At 42.3% G+C, this 22,309-nt stretch overlaps 1 protein-coding gene across 3 annotated transcripts in view; it reads left to right on the top strand.

The window, feature by feature from the left end:
• gogo (thrombospondin-1 like protein golden goal) overlaps nt 1–22,309 on the top strand; it is a 92,439-nt gene that overhangs the window by 60,835 nt on the left and 9,295 nt on the right. For 2 of the 3 annotated variants that reach the window (XM_022810635.2, XM_086993640.1), the window contains 3 exons: nt 9,571–9,692; nt 9,850–9,989; nt 21,729–21,897. In XM_022810635.2, the coding sequence (XP_022666370.1) occupies nt 9,571–9,692; nt 9,850–9,989; nt 21,729–21,897 (431 nt within the window). Of the gene's footprint in view, nt 1–6,113; nt 7,720–9,570; nt 9,693–9,849; nt 9,990–21,728; nt 21,898–22,309 lie in introns of those variants that run through there. The other variant, XM_086993639.1, reaches the window with a different exon arrangement.

Raw genomic sequence — 22,309 nt, 5'->3', positions numbered from 1 at the left:
GATCAGGTTGACTTGGGTCTGAAAAATCCTGGGTGGGTCTCATGAGGGCACGAGGCTGCCTCACATATATTCATCATGCACCGGTGCATCCAGTCGGTTGTTCTGTCTCACCTCGAGTATACGGACTAAGCATAGGCAGCTGAACCTTGTTGCCAGTTCAACTAGGCAGAAGTTCCGCAACTGGAGTTCTCAAGCGAGCGGCTGACAGAAAACAATGGCAAGCTACTCTATTGAATTATTGACCAGTTTTCCCTGAAACTGGGGGAGGATCCTGAAATGTTAGTGGCGTTTCAGCGATTACCAAGAGGCACTCCGGCTACTAGGTTGACAGGCTGGTGTATACGGATAGCCAGCGGCGCCAGGCAAAGGTCTATAGTACCAACGAGGGATGAAAGTAAAGCAAATGGCAACGTGAATCAGAGCGGCAGCTTTGCGAGCTGTTTTGCATAACAAAGCAGCGGGAACAGCAGCAGTAATGATGGCTTTTCACTGCGTCCCTAGAGCTGACTAAACATCTGGAAAATCAAAATAGCCCACTCATTGAAACGTGTATATATTCAACCTAACCATTGCCATGGCCACGAACCCGCCTCGCCTGCGGGCGTCTGCACCGTATAACGAATCAAGGAAAACAACTGGGTAGGCTAACATGATAATTATTTTTCTGTTTCGAGAAAGAGAGCTCTGCAGAGCGTCATTGGATCGGTACGAGTATATGAAGCGAAAGCATTGTAGCATTGCACTTTCTTCGCTACCGATAACTGAAAGCAATGAACCAGCGAAAAGCATAGATCCCATGGGCTTCATAGCACTATAGTGTGTACTAGCAAGAAGGCAACACGTTCGTGAAAAGCCTACAAGATACATTGTACTTACAACTGGGAGCTGGTCGATCAATTGGTAAAAGCCGTATTCTTCAGATCGTTCATTGAGATAGAGATTGTTTTATGACTGCGCTACGCTCAAGGAGCTACTTCCCATCACGATTATTAATGATAAGCACATCGATAACGATCCTGGTAATGGTAAGTACAAGTTATATATACATATTTAACAACAGCCGTTTTTTGGCTCTTGACAGGATACCAAGCTAAAACAAAGAACTATGCCGAACTTTTCATTATGGGAGCTACCTTGAGGGTTCGAGAGTACTTACAGGCACGCCTATGTGGTTTTTAAATATTTCGGTAATTACGAAGCTAAATTTGCAAATTGATTGTAAAATGATATTAAAAACGCGTTTTTATTAATGTGACGTCTAGATAAATATGCTGTAGATGTACACGATGGTTTGATCTTGTTTTTGCTTTCCGTTTGCATACAACCGCAATTTCTCTGATCGACTTTCCCCTGCTCGAAATTGAACTGTCCCCAAAGGATTTGCTGTGCTGGTACACGTTATGTTAATAAATTGATATTAGAGCTTCATCAAATTCATCATCTTAAGCAAACTTTTATTGTTCGTTAGGTTGAAGTATATAATATTGTTTTCAGCTGAACTTTTAGTTTGAATAAAGCCAACTAGAGCTAGCAATGCTATGAACAAATTACAAAGAACAGATTTGCTAATCATCTGACTAGGTAAGCTGTCATAATGTGAAATTCCATACTTCTTACGACGCAAGCTAATTAGGTTCTGCCTATTATTAAGAAGAGATAGGAGTTGAAACGTCGCGTTTTTGACGTGTAACGCAGCCAAAGAACTGAATTAGTTCCTTTGCTAATTGTTTGATAATGAAAACAAACCGAAAAAGTGTACTCGTTCTGTTTATATCGCTCCCTCTGTATATCATTCTGACTAAGTAAGGCAAAAAAATGCATCCACTCTTCTGGTTTGCGTGAAATCCCCCCGCTCAACAAAATTTCTAACTTATTATCTTCTTTGATGGGTCTGGGCCGTCAGCGTAGATCAGTTAAAGCTTTCCCTTTTATTCCCTATATCTGTGTGTATGTGTGTCTATCACGCCTGACGTGTTATAAGCTCTACCAGTTTTCGTGCTCGAGGACGAACCTTTAAAGCCGGCCTCGAGCTCGACCTCGGTTAGGCTCAGCCGAGTATTCTCCCTTGCGAGCGCTAGTAGCTGAGCCATAAAAGAGGCTTGGCTACGCGTCATTGGCGGCCAAAGTCCTTTGATTTAGCGTGGCCATGCAGGAAACATTATGTGGTAATTGCGGCAGCAGCACCACTCGTAGTCGGAACGCTCCGTTGCAATCAGGGCAATTGAACCTGCGCTTCAACCGTTCCGGTATCGGCCTCGCCCACGAGGGTTGTACTAGTATGCTTTTCTCGTATAGCTTCTCCTACTCACTCTTGCTAAAAATGGCGTTCAATCTCTGCTGTTGCAGCTGCTGGACGTACAGCGACCAATCTCAATAGATGAGGCCAAACGACAGACGAAGATTTCAGAGACAGGCATTTCTGAAGGGGACGAGAGATGTTTTATGGGAAAAGGGACGGGCCATCATAAGTATTGCTGACCGTAAGGTGCATGTACATGATACAGGGTGCGAAAAGGGGTTGTGAAGCTTTTATTGAAAGAAAGAGAACAAGTGACCTGTTTTAGGATCGAGTTCGGGGAGGAGTTTGGACCGGCGGAGTGGCCAAGCTGTCGCCAATAGCAGCGTGAACCAAAATAAACTAGTTTTCTTGGCTATCAGTCTCAGATTGAGAGTTGAAAAGCTTCTTGACTGTCTTTTTTTGCTTGAGGTTCAGGCGACGTAGGGAAAAACAGAAAATCAGCTCGTAGACTGACTGTGGAAAGCTCTTTGGTCCCACTCGAACGTATCAACAACGCCAAGGTATACCCCCACTCAGCGGTAGATCGCGTTTAAGAAGAGCTTTTACTTACATTGGACGGAGTGCTTTACCTGAAAAAATGGTGATAATGAGACACTTTATAGTTCTTTGTGAGGACATGAGAAAGGATGAACCTAGGAAGGGATTTTATTTATATTATACGTATAGCAATAACGATCTTGTATTAATATTTATTTATGTATTGAATTGGCGGAATATAATTTTCCCTTTTATTATACTATGAAAAAGTTGCATTTATACGGGCTATCTCGCTTGCCATTTCCAAGAAACGAATAGTAAAAACGCTTAGGTACGTGCGAAATGTTTTATGCATCGCCTTTTCTTTTATTACGTTGATATAATAGCAAGAGACAAAATGTCTATCGATAACTCGAAATAATTATAAGGGCTACACCAGACACCTATTAGGATTAGGCACATTAGGCAACTGTCCGGCGATTATGAGCATTTAAATCGAAACTAGAATCAGGCCGAATTTTTTCCCGTATATGGAAGCAATGGCACCAGGGCCTGACCAGTTCGCGTCAGCATGTAATTCATAACATTAGGCCGACTTCTATTGAAGTTATTGGGTGGAGCGGTGGCACTGGTACGCTAAGGTGGCGATGGTTACAATGTTTATAGCCGGTGAAGGTCTAAAGCCAATAATCGTAATGAACCGTCTATAATTAATATCTGAGGTCAAGCTTTTTGCGATTACTCTGGGAAGTATCGGCTTCCGATCTTGTTGGAATATGAGACATCCTATGGAAAATATGTGGAACAACCGTATTCTCAAGACTGTCTTTTGTTCTCGCTATACGTGTTGATTTACCCTTTAATGTTATGTGATGTTCTTTGAATATATATTTTACTTTGGTTATTAAAGTCTACCTAAACAGGTACTTCCGGTTCAACTATCTCTGGATATTATTATTATATCTCGTTGTTCGTTGTCAAACTGATAATATTTAAGAATACACGAGAAAAGTCGTATTCGTTATGTTACACTGTCACACTATTTATAAGAGGATGCGCCCGCCCTTCAATGAGGTGCCGCCTTCAAAACGCTCTTCCTTGAAATGGGTTTTTCCTATCACTGCGTAATTGCTGCTTGCAACCCTAACTTGACTCGAACGTTGCTTTATAGTGGAAACGGAAAATACTCAAACTAGCTGACTGCAGCATTCACCGATGTGAAAGATTATATAAGATCGCTCTCATCGGCCCGTTAGGGAAGTCGAGCAGTTGGATTTGAGCAAAACAACTTTCCGGTTACGGCAATAGGCGCGTTTCGATTATTCCGGCATTAAGAGGACCGGCTGGTCCACCCTATCAAGCAGGTATTTTTGCAGGTAAAGCTCGCAATTTTCGCAGTAGCTAAGAGGTTGTACGTACGGGATGTTTTTTCTTCTCTAGCAAAGCATTGATCGTTTTGCTTCTATGTCAATTTCATTTTAGAGTGAGGTGTATCTCTTTCAGCTAGAACTGTGCGATAGTTTCTACCGTATGTTTCTGTTCGTGAGTCAGAAACTTCGTGTAACAAATAATAAGGCCTCGCAGCTAACGGGATCTGTCTATTAATCTAGTTTTATAATTCGCTAGCCCTGACCGCGAGACTTGATACAGGTCAACATGGAACCTGATATAGAAGGTATCCTACATATATTCCAGGAGCCTATGTGACCTTAGCTCGTAACATAATAATAATATAAGTTAATAGTTCTTTGCGCACTGGCTGACACGCGCGTTCCTTTATACATTTGAATTCATATATAATACTACCTACTTTGGCTAACAGATGAAGACCGACATGTCGTTATTAATCTACTGGTATATACACAGTATATGCTTTCATTTTTGTAGTTTTACGCGTCCACGGACAATCTGCAGCAATAGTCTATCCTTCTTAACTGATCAGCTTCTATTGCTGTCCAAACATCTAAAACAATTGGGTTCAAGATGATATCAATATGGACACCAATACATAATGTACATAGAGTTGTCTATCGCCTACTTCCTATTCTGCTCCGACTCTTCTCATTGTATGTGGTATATGCACGCATGGATATGGCAAAACTTGCACCCAAAGTCGAACGTTTTTCTCTGTTTGCTTAAAACGAACAGCTTAGTTAGGTCCAACGTAGCTAGCATACACTCCTCGGGAGAAAAGCTCTTTTCAAGAGATGAAGCACATCAAAGGTATGGTTGGAAATGCTGGCTGGTGTCCTTTCTTAAGCTCATTTTTACGTCCACGTGTGGAGACAAGGTTGAATGAGCGACGATGCTGACCAAATTCCCCCCTGCGTGTGTTCATCGACAGATGAATCCCGTCACCCCTGACTGTTACATTTTCCAGGGATCCCTCACGAATGGGGTAATGCTTACACATCAGACGATGGAGTCATGAATATAAGAGTTGTACGAAAATTGTTGAACAAATTCTCCGTTGCTTACTTTTTGATTTTAGTTTTTCCTGAAACGGTGAACCTCAGCTCACGGAAAGCAGAAGCCACAACCAGACGTGCCAGACGCGTGCTGGAAGCCGCCACTAGAAGTTACTGCGGAATCCAAGTCATATTTCTGAGACTCTGAGATGAAAGCATTAAGAACCGCTCGGATGAAACAAGGACGCGTCATTTTCAAGCGTACATAATATATGCCACAGAAACCTGATTGTTTAGAAGTAGTGCAAAGAGTCATTCTTCACCGTAACAGAAACAGCCATGAGAATAGGAATAACAGCTGGCAACTAATCATAATAATAATAATAATAAACGTTCATTAGAGACCCAGCAATAATATTGGCGAAATATCGACTAGTGCTCTACGTCAACTTACATTTGGGCTCGACGCCCAAATGCGCAAATGGTCATACGCTGGAAAACGTACGGCGATTCTTGAATCAATATGAAAAACTAGCCTAAAATAATTGTCCTCGTGATGGTGTTTGATTGCTAAATTTAAGGACACGATAGGTAACCTAGGCGCAAATCTGAGTAAAATTACGTTTTAATCCTTTAGGGGAAAAAACCATGCAATAGAATGAGAAGTAAATTTAGTCAAACTTTTTTTCTGATTGCCTTTTCCAACTTGCCCTTATCGAGTTCGCTGTCCTTGACAAATTTTTGAGTCCTAGATAGCAGTACCGTAACCTGCCGTAGAAGGAACGACTGAGAGCATCGGTTATGGTGAGAAAACTCGAAAATTACCTGATGCGTAACTAATTTTAACAACGAATAAATGTATTGCATTATTCTTAATAATAAATGGTTCTCATATCATGTATTATCTTACTCTTAAACTCTGCGTGTCTGCGCTTTGTACCTACTTCAGCTTAAAGTCCTATCGCTATAAAAACCAGTATAGAAAGCCGGACAGAAGCACGTGGCAGGAGTTTCGCTTGAGCGAGCATGCCTTTGGCCTTGCAGAAAAGAGGCACCTGCAGGCGAATATGTGTACACCAAAGCCATTTCATTGACGCACGACAGCGTGAGCTAGGAAACTGCTATTGTATCTTGTGTACTTGTCTGTGACAGCACATTTAGCTTTGGCCTTACTTAGATCCTTCACGCAGCGTACCAACAAACATTGCAAAAGTTCCCTGTTCGATCACTACCTGTTGAACGGTACGCTAGGACTCAGCAAGGCATGAGTATTTGCATCTTTTCCTCACGTTGAGGCCAGGCATTTACCAAGTATGGTAAAATCGCATGGGGTTAACTCGTTTCGTTGACAGTGTAAATTATAGATATTGTTCTAATAATGTATTAGGACTCTCAATGGCAGTAAAATTAGCAAGAGGGAACGATCTTAAAAAGAAACAGTATCCCAACGTACTAGCTGTTTATAATACGCTAGTTATTTGAGCACATGTCCTGTTGTTATAGTGTAACGCATCCTCTAACCCAATAGCAACTCGACTATCAACATCATTTCGCCTAAGCATCTAAACATTCAGAACCACAAACTGCTCATATCTACTAGAGTGGTGGGTAACATAGAATCCAATTGACTGAGCTGTGACGCATCCACTGGGTCATCGGGGTTACCGATCGTTTCCGTACAGCTCTACCCTATTTAGTGGGCCTCCTAGTATTTAGTCAGTCTGAGAACAAAGTGAAGTCAGAATGTGCTAACCGGGAACATTGGGCATTGTAAGCTAAAGTCAGAAGAGGTGGAATGAACTTAGACTTTTAGCCAGGAAGACTACGCCATCGTCGAACATCGGGAAAGAGCTAGCTAGGCATCAAACGAAAAATTCTGGGGATCCCTATAGACGAACCGCTTTCAACGTGAACACCTTTTCATTAGTCGTCAAGCCGCTCCCTGCAGCTGCAAATATATCTGCTCTTTTTAATTAATTTTCATACCAGCGAGCATCTATTGCATGGCGATGATAAGTGCATCTAATTTAGAAATGACCCAGACATCTGCATACATTATGACTTATATGTCATGACGAAAATAGTCAGAAAACGCATATTGGCTTCGGTTCTGAATAACGGCCAACAGGCGTTGTTGGCCGTTACCCAGAACTTCAGCGTAAGCACTGGATTTGCAAGCAGAATTTAAAACTACTCCTATTGCATACTGATACATAACCTTATGCTACTATCGCTTCTGTCTATGGTTAGCACTCGCTATCCATACCATTCCCATCAATTCTGGGCTATAACGCCATACTTGAATTGCACTATTCAGTGATCCCATCGTTGCCACTGGCTAGCATGCGTGTAAGCATACCTCCACGCTTATGGAATTTAATTGAGCATTTTCACGGACGAGTTGCCCATCGGAACGCTCGCATGGGCCGCTCATATCATCATGGGCAGCACACAAAGATATCCAGCTCGGTCCGTTGTGGAACATGAGTCGTCGGCGATCATCGCCTGTTACCTTTGCAATCATACCGTCTATACGTAAGTTCCTATGAGTCTAATACCGTACATAGATAGCGTCGTATAAGTGTCTCTTTAACAAGCTTCCAGTCTTTCTTTCCATTACATCGCGTTTTTCTTGTACTTCGTAATTATGGCCAGTTATAGTAGTAATCATTGCACCGGCACCTTGCGTTTCCTAGTTGAGCCACGTAGAAGAACGGATAGAGGCTCTGAATTCGTTGCGGTCTCATTTTTCGACACTGTAGTTTTACGTGTCCCCGCTAACCACTACGAATTCAGCAGATCTCCATTAGCTTCACTCTCGATGCAAAGGTCAAATTTCGGATTGTGCAGAGAGCTGGGTAGATATACCAAACATCCATAGATAGTGAGGATTACTGAAGTACGCTGGCGGGCGTGTGTAACGGTGGCGGTTAATGAATTGTTTCGTTCAGGGTTGCCGGGGGAGTCGACTAGAGGGACAAGAGGAGAGCATCGTCGCTGAACAACAGACGCTGTTATAATTCGTGGAATAGAACGAACATGGAGGACTAGTAGGCAGAAACAGTAGACAGACTACAGCGGTTACTCGAGTTGGAACTAAGAGAAGGCTTTTACCCGCAAGGGACCTGGCCCCAGCGCGCCCCGTTCGACACTGTAGCGACCGTTGGCGTGAAACTGGTCAGCGGGCCGGTTTAAATGGGAGGAGACAGATTCCTGGACGTTGCGTCCCTAGTGGTAAAGAACCTCCAAGGGAGGTTTGCTACCAGATGATGGCGGGTAGACACTGGTTTCGGTTAATGCCTGCATTTGTATTAGCATTGTTACCGGTGGACACGCAAATAAAGATGCTCTCGCAGTCTCCTTGTACGGGAACCTTGAACAAACCTTATTAGGGAGACATCGATAAGCAGTAGATTAGATGCTGCTTTTTCCGATTTGTAAGTTGAGCAGTCGATTTCTTCTCGTTCTTCTCTTTTTTGTCGGTTAACTGGGGTTTCAATGTGGTGTTCATATAGATACAGTAAACACGAATAGGAGTATCGGGTACGCGGTCTATATCTGCTCTCAGATTAACAGATAAGCCGAATACACAAGGTCCTGTGAAAGATGGAACAATCAATTACAAAGAAAGGGGAATAAGGAGGACTTTTTGGAACTGCAAATCCTTTAAAAAAAAAAGGCTCAAATTAGCGGGCCGTCAGCTTAGAAGCGAAAGAAGTTTAAATTAGGGTAAAATGTTAGCTCACCGTAAAAGCATATGCTTGTTTTAACTTAAGCTCACAATTTTTTTGTTGTTAATAAACCCATTTTCTTTAAACAGTAGTCTTTCGTTTTTATCATGCCGTGAATCTACTACAATTTAAATTTTTGGACCAGCGATATTCTTATTATTATTATTTAGCCTTACGCTAAAGCGTCTGGGTTTACTTTCATAAATGTTGACATTCGATCTTATGCTTAACAAGATTCAAACTCTCTCAACATCAGTTATTTTTATTGTTTTTTTCACATATAAAAAAAAAACAATCGAAACATCATGTTATTTGACAATAGTAATATATTCGATTATAATACAGAAGTTACCCGTTGAATCAGTTATAAGGATTGTAGATAGGAAGAATTTCCGACAGACTTTCCGATCTTCGAACAAATACCCTGGATAAAAATAAATCTATTTGCTGGTCAGCTTTTCGAAAGAAAGGGACTATTAGAGGCTAGGTTAGGGCTATTCTTACAATAATATAGACACAACAAATCTTCTTCAGTGTGTTCCGATTAACACAATCCCACATTAACGGTTACTGTAACTAAGTTGAAAGTCTTCAGAGAGACTGATATGTCGAGTCAACTAACCTCATCTTATCGATATTGTTATGCTTTTTCTAGGCAAAGCTTCATCAACAGCAATTCCTCCCTTCACACCCTCGGGACGTGTAATCATCCCCTGTGGGATGGTTCATCGGGCTGGGAATTATACTTTTGAACTTATACTACGTTCGAACGAAACGGTATGATCGATAGCACTTCTCATAACGATAAGAAAAATAATAAATCAGGCCGAATTCCCGGTTACTTTGCATATACGCTTTAATAGCACAGCTGTACTTCAGTTATGTTGACCGATCCAAACGTTTTTCTAGCCATCGACCTTTGCTTGTCCTGCAGGTAATGGCACGATCTCGTCGAGACACTGTGGTCGAATGGCCTTCGGTGAAGATTCATGTGCCATACCTAATCGAGACTCACTCATCGGACGCATCGGTGTACTTCGAGTTGCCAGAAATGAAATGTCCTCCTTTTCACAAGTGAGAAAACAAATATAAACGAATAAAGACATATAGGTTTTTATGTTTACCCTGGTGTATTGGCCAGGTTGTTTAACAGTTACACATTGGATAGATGGCTACTGACAGTTAAGGCTACGTATTAAGGCTAAGGGGCACATGAGAATATGCAGTACCTCTTCTTTCTATTACGTCGGGTAATATCTGCGTAGGGTCTCGGCCATAATGTACTTAGAGAAGTACATCCGATTTGGCCAGAGTCAACAACCAACCGACCTTTGCTGACTGGTCCGATAGGTATATGGGTAATAAAAAATTTGAGCTGTCTATTAATCGACCTATGGAGCTTCGTTACGAACTTTTACAGCAAGCCATGTGATGTCCATCGCAAAATGTCCAAACTACTTCTTACCGCCAAGAGATCGTATACGAACGTCAGAGGTCGTGGAACAGTATACGGTCTAGAGATAAGTCAGTTAAGCTATTTGTTGTATTTTACCAATGATGCTTATCGACCTAGGTAGATAAATGCTAAACCAACTTGCGTCCTAAGCATTTGGGCCTTGGATGAGAACCGTCGCTGCTCACAACTTGAGAAAGTTAATTCCCACTTGAAATAGTTGCAAAGAATTGCATTCTTTAACAGAAAAAAGCGTCCACACATCTAGAGTTCTTCTAGATAGATAGGAAAACACAATAGTTCTGATTACGTTGAATATTCGAGATATCGCTACTAATAGACCGAAATCCGTCAGCCTTACAGCTCTCCATGCCCTCCGATTGGCTGTTCTTTCCGTGATGCAATACGGACCTGTAAACGCAAATTTTGATATGTCTGACTCTTCAAATATTTTTTATACGTGATTACAGTGTTGAGACTCTGCCAGCTCACCGTATGCATGTAGCCGCAAGTGGATCCTACACGCTGCTTTTTTATGACCTGGATTGTTCTAATAATAGCATGCTACATGTACATGCTGATATTTTCAAATTTATGATTTATATGGACAGGCGTTCATGTTCCAAGCAAAAATACCGGTACTACGTACGGGTTTTATATATTGAAAAGTCCTGTTATTAGTTCAAAAATAATACAGCAGGCCAGCATACCAGCAGGCACTTTTTAAGCATATCTCTGGATTCACAATAGGCTCATTTGTATGAGGGCAACATCGTTGTCTACGCATCACATACAGAGATCCTCGTTAGCTAAATAAAAGCACGGAAAAAAAAACTTATTTATAGCAATTGTTCAAAACTGAAACGTACAATTGCACCGATAGCTGGTGAATTTTGTTGTTTCTCGAGCCCCGCTTACTTTTTTTGGTCCTAGTCCCACGCTTAGGTTTCTCATCTGAGCTACTTTCGGTTTTTGTTCTAGGTTTGTTTCTCATATGACAAGTAGAAAAGAAGTAAATAAAATATTGTATTGACATCCGGGTGCATTATTCTGACAAATAACATACTATAGTCGACTGTTTTGTCATAGTTCATGTGTATCAGCTCTTTACGGTCATATTGTGCAATTCCTGTGAGATGTACCTACGTAATTTGCAGTAACTCTGGGAGTTCTACGGCTGCCGGTCGACGGATTTGTGTGGCTATCGTCCTCCTTCACTAACTTTGGGCAAAGTGCGTCCGGTTTTGAGGCGCCCGAGTTCGATGGTGGGGCAAAGTTTGCTCGTAATAATCGCACACGTGATTCAAATTAATAGTATTCCTGTTTGCTCGCGTCGTTGTATCTGCGAAACGGCAGGCGTGAAAACAACGGTCCTTATCCCTTTTAACTCGGGGACGTCTCCATTACATATCAATGTTGATAGATGCGGGTGGATTTCAGTCCATTAAATTATGCTTTAACCGATCCAGACTGTTGATATACTTCTCTTGGAGTTCTCAACGTATAGTCGAAAAAGGCTTTCTCAATGAAGCTGATTGTTGGTGAAGTTTACTTCGTTTGTTCCTGTGTTTGATATTATGTACATTCACGTTTGAAGCGCTACGTTTCGTTTCAATAAGTTGTCTTGATAATTTAGCCCGTTCAAGCATTTCGCTAACGGTAAGAAACCCAACTTAACATATTATGAAAGCTGCGTTGGCAACAACTACTCCACGTGAGAGTTGTTAAATTCATTTTGCTAGATTTAACTTATGGAACTTTACGGCGTTCATGTTCAATTCTTACCTTATCTATTATCCAATGTCGAACACCAAAGCGATAGCCAATCGGCGTCTCTCTTATTCGTTATCTGGACGCATCTAACACTAGGCGAAACTGACGCAGAAGGTTGGGATCGAGATCACCTGAATAAAAGCAAGCCAGAGGAATATGTTGACGTTTTTCTTCCACCGTTGAAGCAGCAAGGTCACCCCACTTAGAAGCGAGGTGTTGTTATTAGTTGATAGTTTTTCGGTAGTCGAAGCAGCAAGACGCGGCGCGACAAAGCAATAGCCAGAGCACACGTGTGGTGGCGCTTTTGCTACGAATAGGCGCCGATTCCTGCGTGGTACTGTTACGTTACATGTACGGGTCCTTCCGTTGTAGGCACGCCTTAACTGACATGTTTCACAGAACGAGGTCAGCTGGAACTAATTCTACACTGTACCTGCTGTGCAGTCGGTCTTTCACTCACAACACAATTTTATGTGGCATTGAAACGGATATAGTTTAAATTGACCAAAGCCTTTTTCACGATTGAAAATTAAATCTTGCCAGGGAAGTATAGATCTCTTTGTACGAACGCATTTTCAAAATCTCGATCGTTTTGCCAGCAATAGGTCAAGCTGGAAACTCCTTGGGAAGGTACACTTAAGAAGCGACCGTGTTCTCTTCCATGACGCACGCTATGATAAATCACAAGGAAAGGTGTTATGAGGGTTTATTCAATTCACCACTGAATATCAGTAGAAAATCGGCCACCATGAGCCCCAAAAATGGGAATTTTTTATAGCTTTGCTTGGAGAAGTCAACTGTCGTTGGCTCCTTTTCTAGCCCTATACAGCATATAGAGATAGATAAAGAAAATTGAAATATCTATCCTATATAAAACAGTGCAACCAGATTTGAGACCAGACGCCTTTGTACACGTACAATATATTTATGGGTGTCCCTCGAAAAAAACACAGTTTACATTTTTGCTAGTTTTGAATACACCTCAAAATGTTTTTGATCTTATTTGATATGCCAATTCAATGAGCTACTTCAAACTTACTTTGAGTCTCACCACCTCTCTTTAAACAATGTTCGTACGTACATACAATACGAATCACCAGAACATACAGGCACTTTTGCCATACTCCGATCACACTCTCTCGCTTAGGGGAAAATTGTGTACTCTAATCAACCTGCGTTCTGAACATCCGATAAGTTGGAGTTCGATTCGGGGGCTGGCTGATCAAATAAGCAGAACGTTACTACCGCAGACACTCGAGGGGCCCTCAGTTTGGTAGAGCAGAGATACATTTCGTATAGTATAACTGAAGAACATGCTGATCCTCACATATCGAATTTTTAGTGGATGTCAATGAAGTATTTATGATGTCTGCGATTCTGAAAGTACTTTCGTTAAAGAGGCAGATAGCTCAGAGTTAAGCTGTGAGTCCATCGTTTATGGATGGCAGTTAAAATCCAAATAAGCCCAGTTAAAATGTACAATAAGGAGGACCAACCACTGGAAAATGATGTCGTTAATATCACTTATAAAATGAAGTGACGTCGGATCATTTCGTAGCCTCTGAGGTTTATGGGCATCTCGTAGAGCTAGAAGCTGGTACCATCCGAATATCGTCATGGCTTAAGTCTGAATGGAAGATGTTCATCTTTTTTCGGATTCAAAATTGACCGCTGATTTGCTTCAGACCGAGTTGCTCCAGCAACCGGTGAATACATATTTATTCGCTGCCGAGTTTCGTCTAAAAGGCCTTGCCATCGCACTTGACAAGGACCAAGATTGGCACAATCCCAAACTAGAACGAATGGAAGTTGTAATTTTTATTACTGGAGAGTCGGCAAAGATACATTCAAATGTAACGACCGACCATCGATGTTCCGAATGCTCATTCTGGGAAAATACCTCGAATCTCGTCTTTTTCGCACTGTCATTTTGTCTTATCGCATTGACTGGCTGTAAACCAAGCTTTAGGCAGTGCTGTTTAGAGAATTTTCCTATAACCATTTTTTTTTTCCAGTTTCGATCTGTTGCCTTTTTTTCTTCACAGTATAACTTTTTTGCTTGGTCTCTTGGACAGTATCTGTCTGTTCTTCCAAATGTCCTTTCTCCTTCGTCACTCACTCATCGACGAGACGATTTCGCGGATGCGATGGGAGTGAGCTTTGGCAATAGGGCAATATTTGGTTTCGTTAAAATGAGATTTGATGCCGCTCTTTCCGCTTTTCGATTGATGCTCTGGCAATGTCTTTTTGCTGGCGGTCTTTGCCTTATTTGCTTGTCCAGACGTTCACCAATGGGTTATTGCCAACACCGTTAAACTAGCCTCAGCTATGGCCTCATTCGCCAAACATCGCAGGGGGTCTCGTCTGCGTTGGCAGTAACTTTTCCTTTTCCATCTTTCGTTGTCCACTGCTTTGCTAAGTGTTGCTTGCTTGCTTGCTTGCTGGTGCACTTCGGCGACGTCTAGTCAGTCGTCACAAGGCTTTGTTTCATTGTTGAAGGAGTTACATCGCCCCCTGCGGTCCCCCTGCAAAAAGAGCAAGACCCTGGAAGCAGCATACGTCTGCCGCGTGGGGTTGAACTTTGCTTGCGACAAACCTAAGAATAGATTTCGGCTGCTGTCGAATTTGTCGCTTTCAATTTTGAAGCTATTCCTCGTTGCAGGCGGTGTTGTCATAGATATGTGACTTGGTGAATGCCCCTTTGGCCAATCAAAATATGATGGCAGCTGTAGTAGTTTGAGCGCGCATGATGAGTGCTTTGCTAACTTGTTTTAGCTCGGATCAGTCTATTTTCAATGATTGATGTCGTCTACCATAAAGTTTGATTTTATTATTTAGGTACTAGAACCCCACAGTGAGTAAACCGTAACACATTTAGGTAATTTCATCAGCTACTACTTTACTATGTGCACACTTACGGCCAAACACCAAAAGGAACTTTGCTCGGTATTTATCTAACTTGTTCTAGTTGATTTATGTGTAATACAATTATTATGAGGACCCGGGAATTCTTAGAAATGTCGATTATTACACAAACCATGATGATGATGATGATCTGCAACCAATTATACAGCTCTTGTTTTGATTAGTGCTGGTATCTTTCCAAGCATCTCTAAGCTTAGATAAAGTCTTTCGATACACATTCGTCCGTCGATACTCAGATAGATTACTCTTGTAGATACGTACTTTCACGTTTCCCGTATCCATCTGATTTTCGTTCAGCTCTAGCGGACGCCGGATTTGTTTCACATGTTCATTGCGCAAGTAGAAGCAGTTATCCGAACAATGTAATACCTGTCGAGGGATCAGAGAATCTGAATCTTGTTGAACTGGCGGAGCGTCGACTCCGGCGTTTCCATAGCTCTGTTAGTTTTTAACCGTTGCTTCCACCGCTGGTATCTTCCCTAACCGTGCCCGAACAGGGCTTTTGCCCAACAGTGACTTCTGGTATAAACGAATCGTAGCCGTAATAGTAGGAGTCATCGTGTAAGGTCTAATTTTTCGTTGCTCTCCAGCTGTTCTTCGTTCTTCCGCGAAAAGCTCATACGTCGAATAGTTACGGGTTCTGGTGGTATTCAGGCTTTCATTGGCTTGTTCCTTTGTGCGTTCGTTGTCGAGCCTGAATAGCTTCACCTATTTAGGCTAGCGCAACACGGCCTGGTTTATAACAGACTTTCCGCACTGGACTGCGCTGCCTGCGCTTGGGAGTCCTCTAAGAAAGGATCAGTTGGTAATGGTCTCATTGGAACATGTTTTTGCCAGCTTTGCTGCTGAAGGTGCCTTAGTAAAGCCTACAATTTGAGTCAACTTCAGCGCCTGAGTAGGCAGAGCGATTACTTTGGCTTCCAGCCGCGGCGGCCCCGGGAGTCAGGACAACATCGCCCTGGATGACAGACTTCAATAATGAGATAAAAAGGGAGACAGGAAAGGAAAGGGCGTTTGAGTTATACGCTAAATTGCCTGTGAGCAAGCCTGGCATCTGTTTTAAACAGAGCTATTTTCAAGGTCCAAATCGGGCTATGCGGTGCCTACGTGTAACCATGGGACGCGTCATCCCCACGGAGCGTTATAGCTTCCGGACAGAACTTTCTATAGAAGAAACGTGCACAATCCTCATGGTGGCCGTCAAGAGAACACTGACTAGGTTGCGCAATTAGCTATACGCGGTGTTTGTCGATTTTAAGACAGCCATCGAAGGCTATGTCGGGGTAAGTGTCCTTATGAATGTGCTTAACGTTTTCACCGCGGTTCCACAAAAAAGAACAGAACGAATATCGACGACGGAGTGGCTGAACCCTCGTTTTCTGCACAGACAATCTGGCTCAGGGAGATAACTTAAATTTTGTTGAAAGGCCTCCCTGATAAAATAAAAGGGCCGAGCAAAACGGCAGAGATTATCTTGCATTCAGGCGACTTAGTTATATACGGGTCGGTCTGGTTCTAAGTGCAGCAAGATCTAGCCCGGCTTCACGGGACAATAACACGTTTGCAGTGACTTTAAAACTAACCAAAATGGAGGCGATAAAATTTAGCAGAGGAGGCGAAACAGCGACCACCAATACTTTGCGCCTTTAAATGGGTTATTGTGTTTCGAGTTGCTTTTCATTCCAATGACCGAAGTTTTATTGCGCACGTCCTCGAAAAACACACGAAACCGCGTTGGTCGCAAGGCTGATGAAATAGCTCCATTCTTCGCGACCGCTCTCAGCTTTGGTCGGAATATATGTGATCCGCGTCATTTGGGAACAGTTTATAGTGTAAAACCTCGAGTAATTAAATCGCATCGAAGGCTTCTTCCGCAAAAAAGCACTAGCAAATCGTGACCTCAAATTACCTCGCATATTTCTTAGCAGACTCACCACTGCTGTCTGAGAGCTCCTAACAACTGAAGCCTTGGAGACGAACCTTAGGAACTGGCAGCAATAATTCACGGGGATTGATGGGGATTAGAAAAAGACTAGGATGTGACGAAGAACAACGAGTGCAAATGGACGAACCAGACATGTCGTCACTCGCTTTGCCGTGCACGGTCTTCACTATTGGCTCTGCGGGAAACCAGGTCCCCACGAGCCGGACGGTCTATGTAGGTGCGCTAGATGCGGAGAAATTCCTTTAGATACCATACCGCTCATCGTCTCCTAATACCGCCTTAAGGTATCTGGTAAATCCCTCAAATTAGTCTGATGAACTCGTATAATCCGTAGGACACAAGGTCTAACTAGATTCAACTTTCTAGGCACAAAGGGGACTTTAAACATCGGAAATTCGGTATGAACAACATATTATATATCACGAGACGATAAAGACATTATAACGCTTAGATGATATTGATTTTTTTTTATTTTCACAATAATCGAACGAACTGACCTATATAACATCTATTACTCATTTGGAATAAACCGCGATGCCCATTATTCTAACCAAACTGCGCAATCCGAAAAAAATATTTCGGCTTTTTGCTTGGAAATATAAGCTAAATGCTCCTGCGTCGAAGGGGCAGCAACGATGACATACGCTTTACAATATCTATTTTCATAGCGGAAATCCAGCACGCGATTGTGTGTGGATCGCGCAGAGGCAAACTGGCCGGAATCCTCAAAGCTCAGGCGATGGCTCTCAACTCCTGTTCCTTCCCTGTGAGTGACAAGACACACTAATGAGAGTCGGAGGGGGATTTGGCTCTGTGCGTGAATGTCAGGGCTCATCGAAATAAGCATAACATCAGATATGGTACGCAGTGATCACTCGTTCTCTGATTCTCAATGGGATGGCTCTGATATGAGTGTCTCTCGCTAGGTACAATGGCAGCGTGCTTAAAGCTGGTGCTGAAGGGCAGCTCTGGGAAAAGCGGCAGAGACTGAGTAATCGTAGATGGGAACGAAAATCGGAATTAAGGAAGGCAAGGCAGGGCAACTAGAATGAGACCTGATAGAAGTCCTTCACTCAAGCATCAAACAACATTGCGAACGCTTCCTGTCTGCAGATCGACTGTTACCGGCGAAGTTCCTTCTTCCTCGCTAAGATTTCGATGCGCACGAATCCCTAGCATTGTACAAAGAATATTTAGATCATCGGTTGCTTTTAGGCCCATAGCAAGATAAACAGGTTGTAGCGCCATCTAAGGACCTTTCGAGCTTGTCTATTCATAAATCAACTCAAGAAGTCTGTCTGCTGAGGTGGGTAGAGTGCGCGCTAGTTCCCGCTGAGATAGACATTTACTTGGTTAAATATCGGCTCTTCCCTCACCGAGCGGCTCCCTCTTGTACACTAATAGACCATACTCGGTACTCGTCGTTGAAGCCTGGCTTCGTTCAGGATTTCTTCCATCCGATCACGCTCCATCGTAGCTCAACGATGTCGAACAGTAGTGGTGATGCGATGGGAAAAGATCCTGGGGACGTAGAAGTTTTGCCAAAGTAACGCGCGCCAGGCCATCAACCGACAACGATAAGAGAAAGCAAGAAGCGCTTCTTGCCAAACACGCCAATCATAACGTGTTTTTTTATGTCGGCTGATTGAACTACTACTGGCCTGTGCGCGGACTGCTTGCTGTGTGGGTATATTGTGGCAAAAACGTCGACTTGGATGTTACAAGGACTCCTACCGTTTCTCTTGTTTGTCGTGTTGATATTACAGTTACTGCCACTGTGGAAGTTTAGATAAAAGTGTGTCTACTAGTGATGAGTCCTTTATTAGCAAAAGTTAAAGCAGCGTGTCAAAATTAACAAAACTAAGAGAAACATCAGTGGTTGAAGTCATACAAGCAAGGGAGTTGTAGGGAGAGAGAGAAGTGAGGCAAATTGCATCTTTTATTTAAATAGGGTGGAGATTGGAGTTACAAAGGCCAAGTTACTAAGCTGACATCGAGCCTCACGAGCCCTACAAAGGGTAAAGCTATGAGGTAGCTAGAAAGACAGTGCACTTTCTCAGTGCCTTATGGGCCACAGTGTGGCTTGTTCAATATCTCAGCGGGAGATGAAGAATACTCAGAATTAATGCCGGGTGCCGATGTGTTTGCCAGACGGAAAAACTTAGTGTGAGCAGAAACGGAAAAAGCCAGCTCGATTATCCGTGCGGGTGACGATGCATCGAGTCAACTTTTGTCGGCTATTCATTCAACTGCGGCCGAGTCAAATCCGAGAAAGGAACATACATCGTTCTAGTTGTTATCAGAATATCAACTTACCGTTATTGCAATAAATCTGTTGGTGACAACATATAAACAATCTATTGGTGTCCTGTATATAAATAATATACAAACATGCCCTGAAAATCTTTTCAATAGGTCTCCACTAATCCTTACATTAATTCAAAACTGAATAGTTCTTTTTTAATCCCGGTAGATTCATCGTACCTTAAAAACAGTAGTACGTTCCTAGATAGCACAAAACGCTCCAAAACGCGCATCTCTTTTGTTAGTTTAGACGAAAATCAGAACAAACGTCTTGTCGACTCCTGTCGTGCTTTGGGGCGGCGCACAAGAACAAAGTTGAGACGTATGTTAGTTTAGGCACAACCGTTGTGCGGCTGCCTGGCGCCCGGAAGTCTCAAGACGTGGCTAAGAAGCCGTAAGACCGGAAGCGGGTTGAAAGTGCCGGCGCGTCAGGAGGCGGAAGAATGCCTCGGAAGGCCCGAATCGTCAGTTGACCAAGAGGACGCATCGCCAGCGAACGTCGTCACAGTGGGAAATGATGCCAGAGTTAATGCATTTCGGGTAGCCATCTTTTAAGCGAAATTCGCTATTATATCACACTGATAATTTATGGAGGACTCTGCAGCTAGTTTTGTCAGAGGCATAAGGGATTAGGGGAGATCTAGATGTTGAACCTGCTATCTGTTGAATCTCTGGTTTTGCACTCGAATAGAATTTCGCGGTCAGACGCAGATATTGCTTTTACTCAAAGAAACAGTAATTACTACCAATAAAAAGAGTCGCTAACTTATTTTACACATTTTCTTAGGTGCATTACCAACGGCGATATGATTTTAAATTAAAAAAAAAAACATTATATAATTGAAATTTCTCTTATTACATTCTATGAAAAAAGTAGGGTTCGAACATACAAAGAACGAGCACTCCACGGCAATCTGTCATCGACAACATCAAACGTTGGCTAGCTTCCGAAAATTTTACGAAGCTTCTTATTCCGTACGTTTCTATGTTTTTCGATCGAATCCTTAATACGATCTAGATTTCTTCTACCCTGAGTGCAATATGCAGTTTGTTACAGTAACTTAACAATGTTAACTTAAGCAAAGCCGGTTGAAGCAAACCGACTAGATTAAAAATACGTTTGATTATCTATTACCTACAGACGGTTAGCAAGCTATGGACTCGCTCACGGTATCCATATATATAAATATTTGCAGAACTGTACGTAATTTCATACAATAAAAAGTGGGGAAGGATTGACGGCTTTAATGTGTCTATCAACCGGAAATTGAACCTAATGGTATTTTTCAACGGTATGCGCTCACCAAAAATGTTACAGCAATCCACAGTTCTCCTTAAAAAGATACCGCAATCGCCGTTCGTCGACAGAATCGATGAGGAGTTCTTAAGCTCGCTCAAGGCTTCGTTGCAACATATTGTGTATCCGATCAGCCAGGACAGCTCAGCACAAACGTCAGCTTCAGGACAAAGAAGAACATAGTATAGATACAATTTGGAAAGTCATACTCGCGATTATAATAGGCTATGCTAAGCAAAGGCCGCTTTTACAACGCAGGTATCAGTCTAAAGATCCGTATTAAAAGAGCGCTCCTCAAGTAGTTTTTCCCAGCAATATATAAAGGTTTCAATGGAGCCTATCAAAATTTAGAAGAAACGACAACTGTGTCACTTTTATTATCATTCAGCGGGCTCGCAGGTTCTTTCGAAGTACATAATAACCAAACACGACGGCAGCAATAACTGATGCTGATTGAAAACGTACAAACAGAAATACCCGCTATAGAATAGTCGAGTTTGACTGAGCCATAGATTTTGTCATCTGATTTATCATAGGCCAAATACGTACAAGCCAAATAAGATACGTTTGCAAATATTGTAAAACTAGGTGCCGTAGGTATCAGTCTGGCAAATATAGCAAAATCAGGTCAGTGAATCAGGCTGCTGGGTCAAATACCTGGCCTAGTTTTTTCACATGAGTTTGTTTTTATCCGATATGTTTACACCAAGTGGCTATGACTATTTGACTTCAGCGTCTAGCGGCCTCCTTCACCAAAACAATGTATATATATAAGCCTATTCAGTGAACCGTAATCAAGTGGAACTACTGGTGCGCCCAATTTTCAAATTCCCGGAAAAATCACGCAGGAGCAACCTGCATCATCCATAAATACGATAGCCTTGCCCGCTAACAGAACACATTGAAAGCAAGCTGTCGAACCTTCATCTTATCATTGGCATATATATCCTGCTAATAATTATCGAAACGAGCAGCAGCAGCAGCAGCAGCAGCTTAGAGAATCATGAGTATATGACAATACCAAACTGTAGTTAGAAAAAAAAACAGAAAAGAACGTTACTTTCGTTTGTGTTGCTTCTCATCGATTTTGGTCTGATGTACTTGCTCTTTTTTTAGAGAGGACTACTCGTTCCGAGTTGATCTGGAGTACGTCGGAGATGGTGCAAACAGCTCCTGGCAACAGGTCATCAATCTCGAATCGCAAAAGGCGTCATCTTGGAGAGATCTCACTGAACATGAAATTACGTTTTCCTGTCGTAATTTCGACCGCCCAGGCTATTACCAGGTATAACCCTATCATCTTACTGCACATTGAGGTAGAACTGAACCAAAAAGCTCTGTTTAAAGGAAGGGCAGGAAACGCGTGTCATCTCTACACTAGATACTATCAATTGGAGTACGTTACCATCGACATCTGCACAGAACGTATCGTAAATCATTCGAATTAATAATGATGATGATGATGATGATAAAGTGAGCTTTCTCGCACAAGCTAGCTTAAGAAATTACTTGCAGATTAAAGAAGGGGATGTTTTGACTAGTGAAAGGTTCAGTTCCAAGTTAAAGTCATACTTTTTATGAATAGTAATTATATTGAATATATATGGCCGCCAAAGATGACACGTCTATTAACAAAATTCGTTAAAACGCATGTTTCTGTTTAAAGGCAAGCAAAGGTGTCACATTTTGTATATATA

Source organism: Varroa destructor, unplaced genomic scaffold (genome assembly GCF_002443255.2).
Source record: "Varroa destructor unplaced genomic scaffold, Vdes_3.0 BEIS01000006.1, whole genome shotgun sequence".
NCBI classification, from domain to species: domain Eukaryota; kingdom Metazoa; phylum Arthropoda; class Arachnida; order Mesostigmata; family Varroidae; genus Varroa; species Varroa destructor.
Note: the sequence above shows the minus strand (reverse complement) of the source record. Positions and strands in the feature narration are given on the sequence as shown.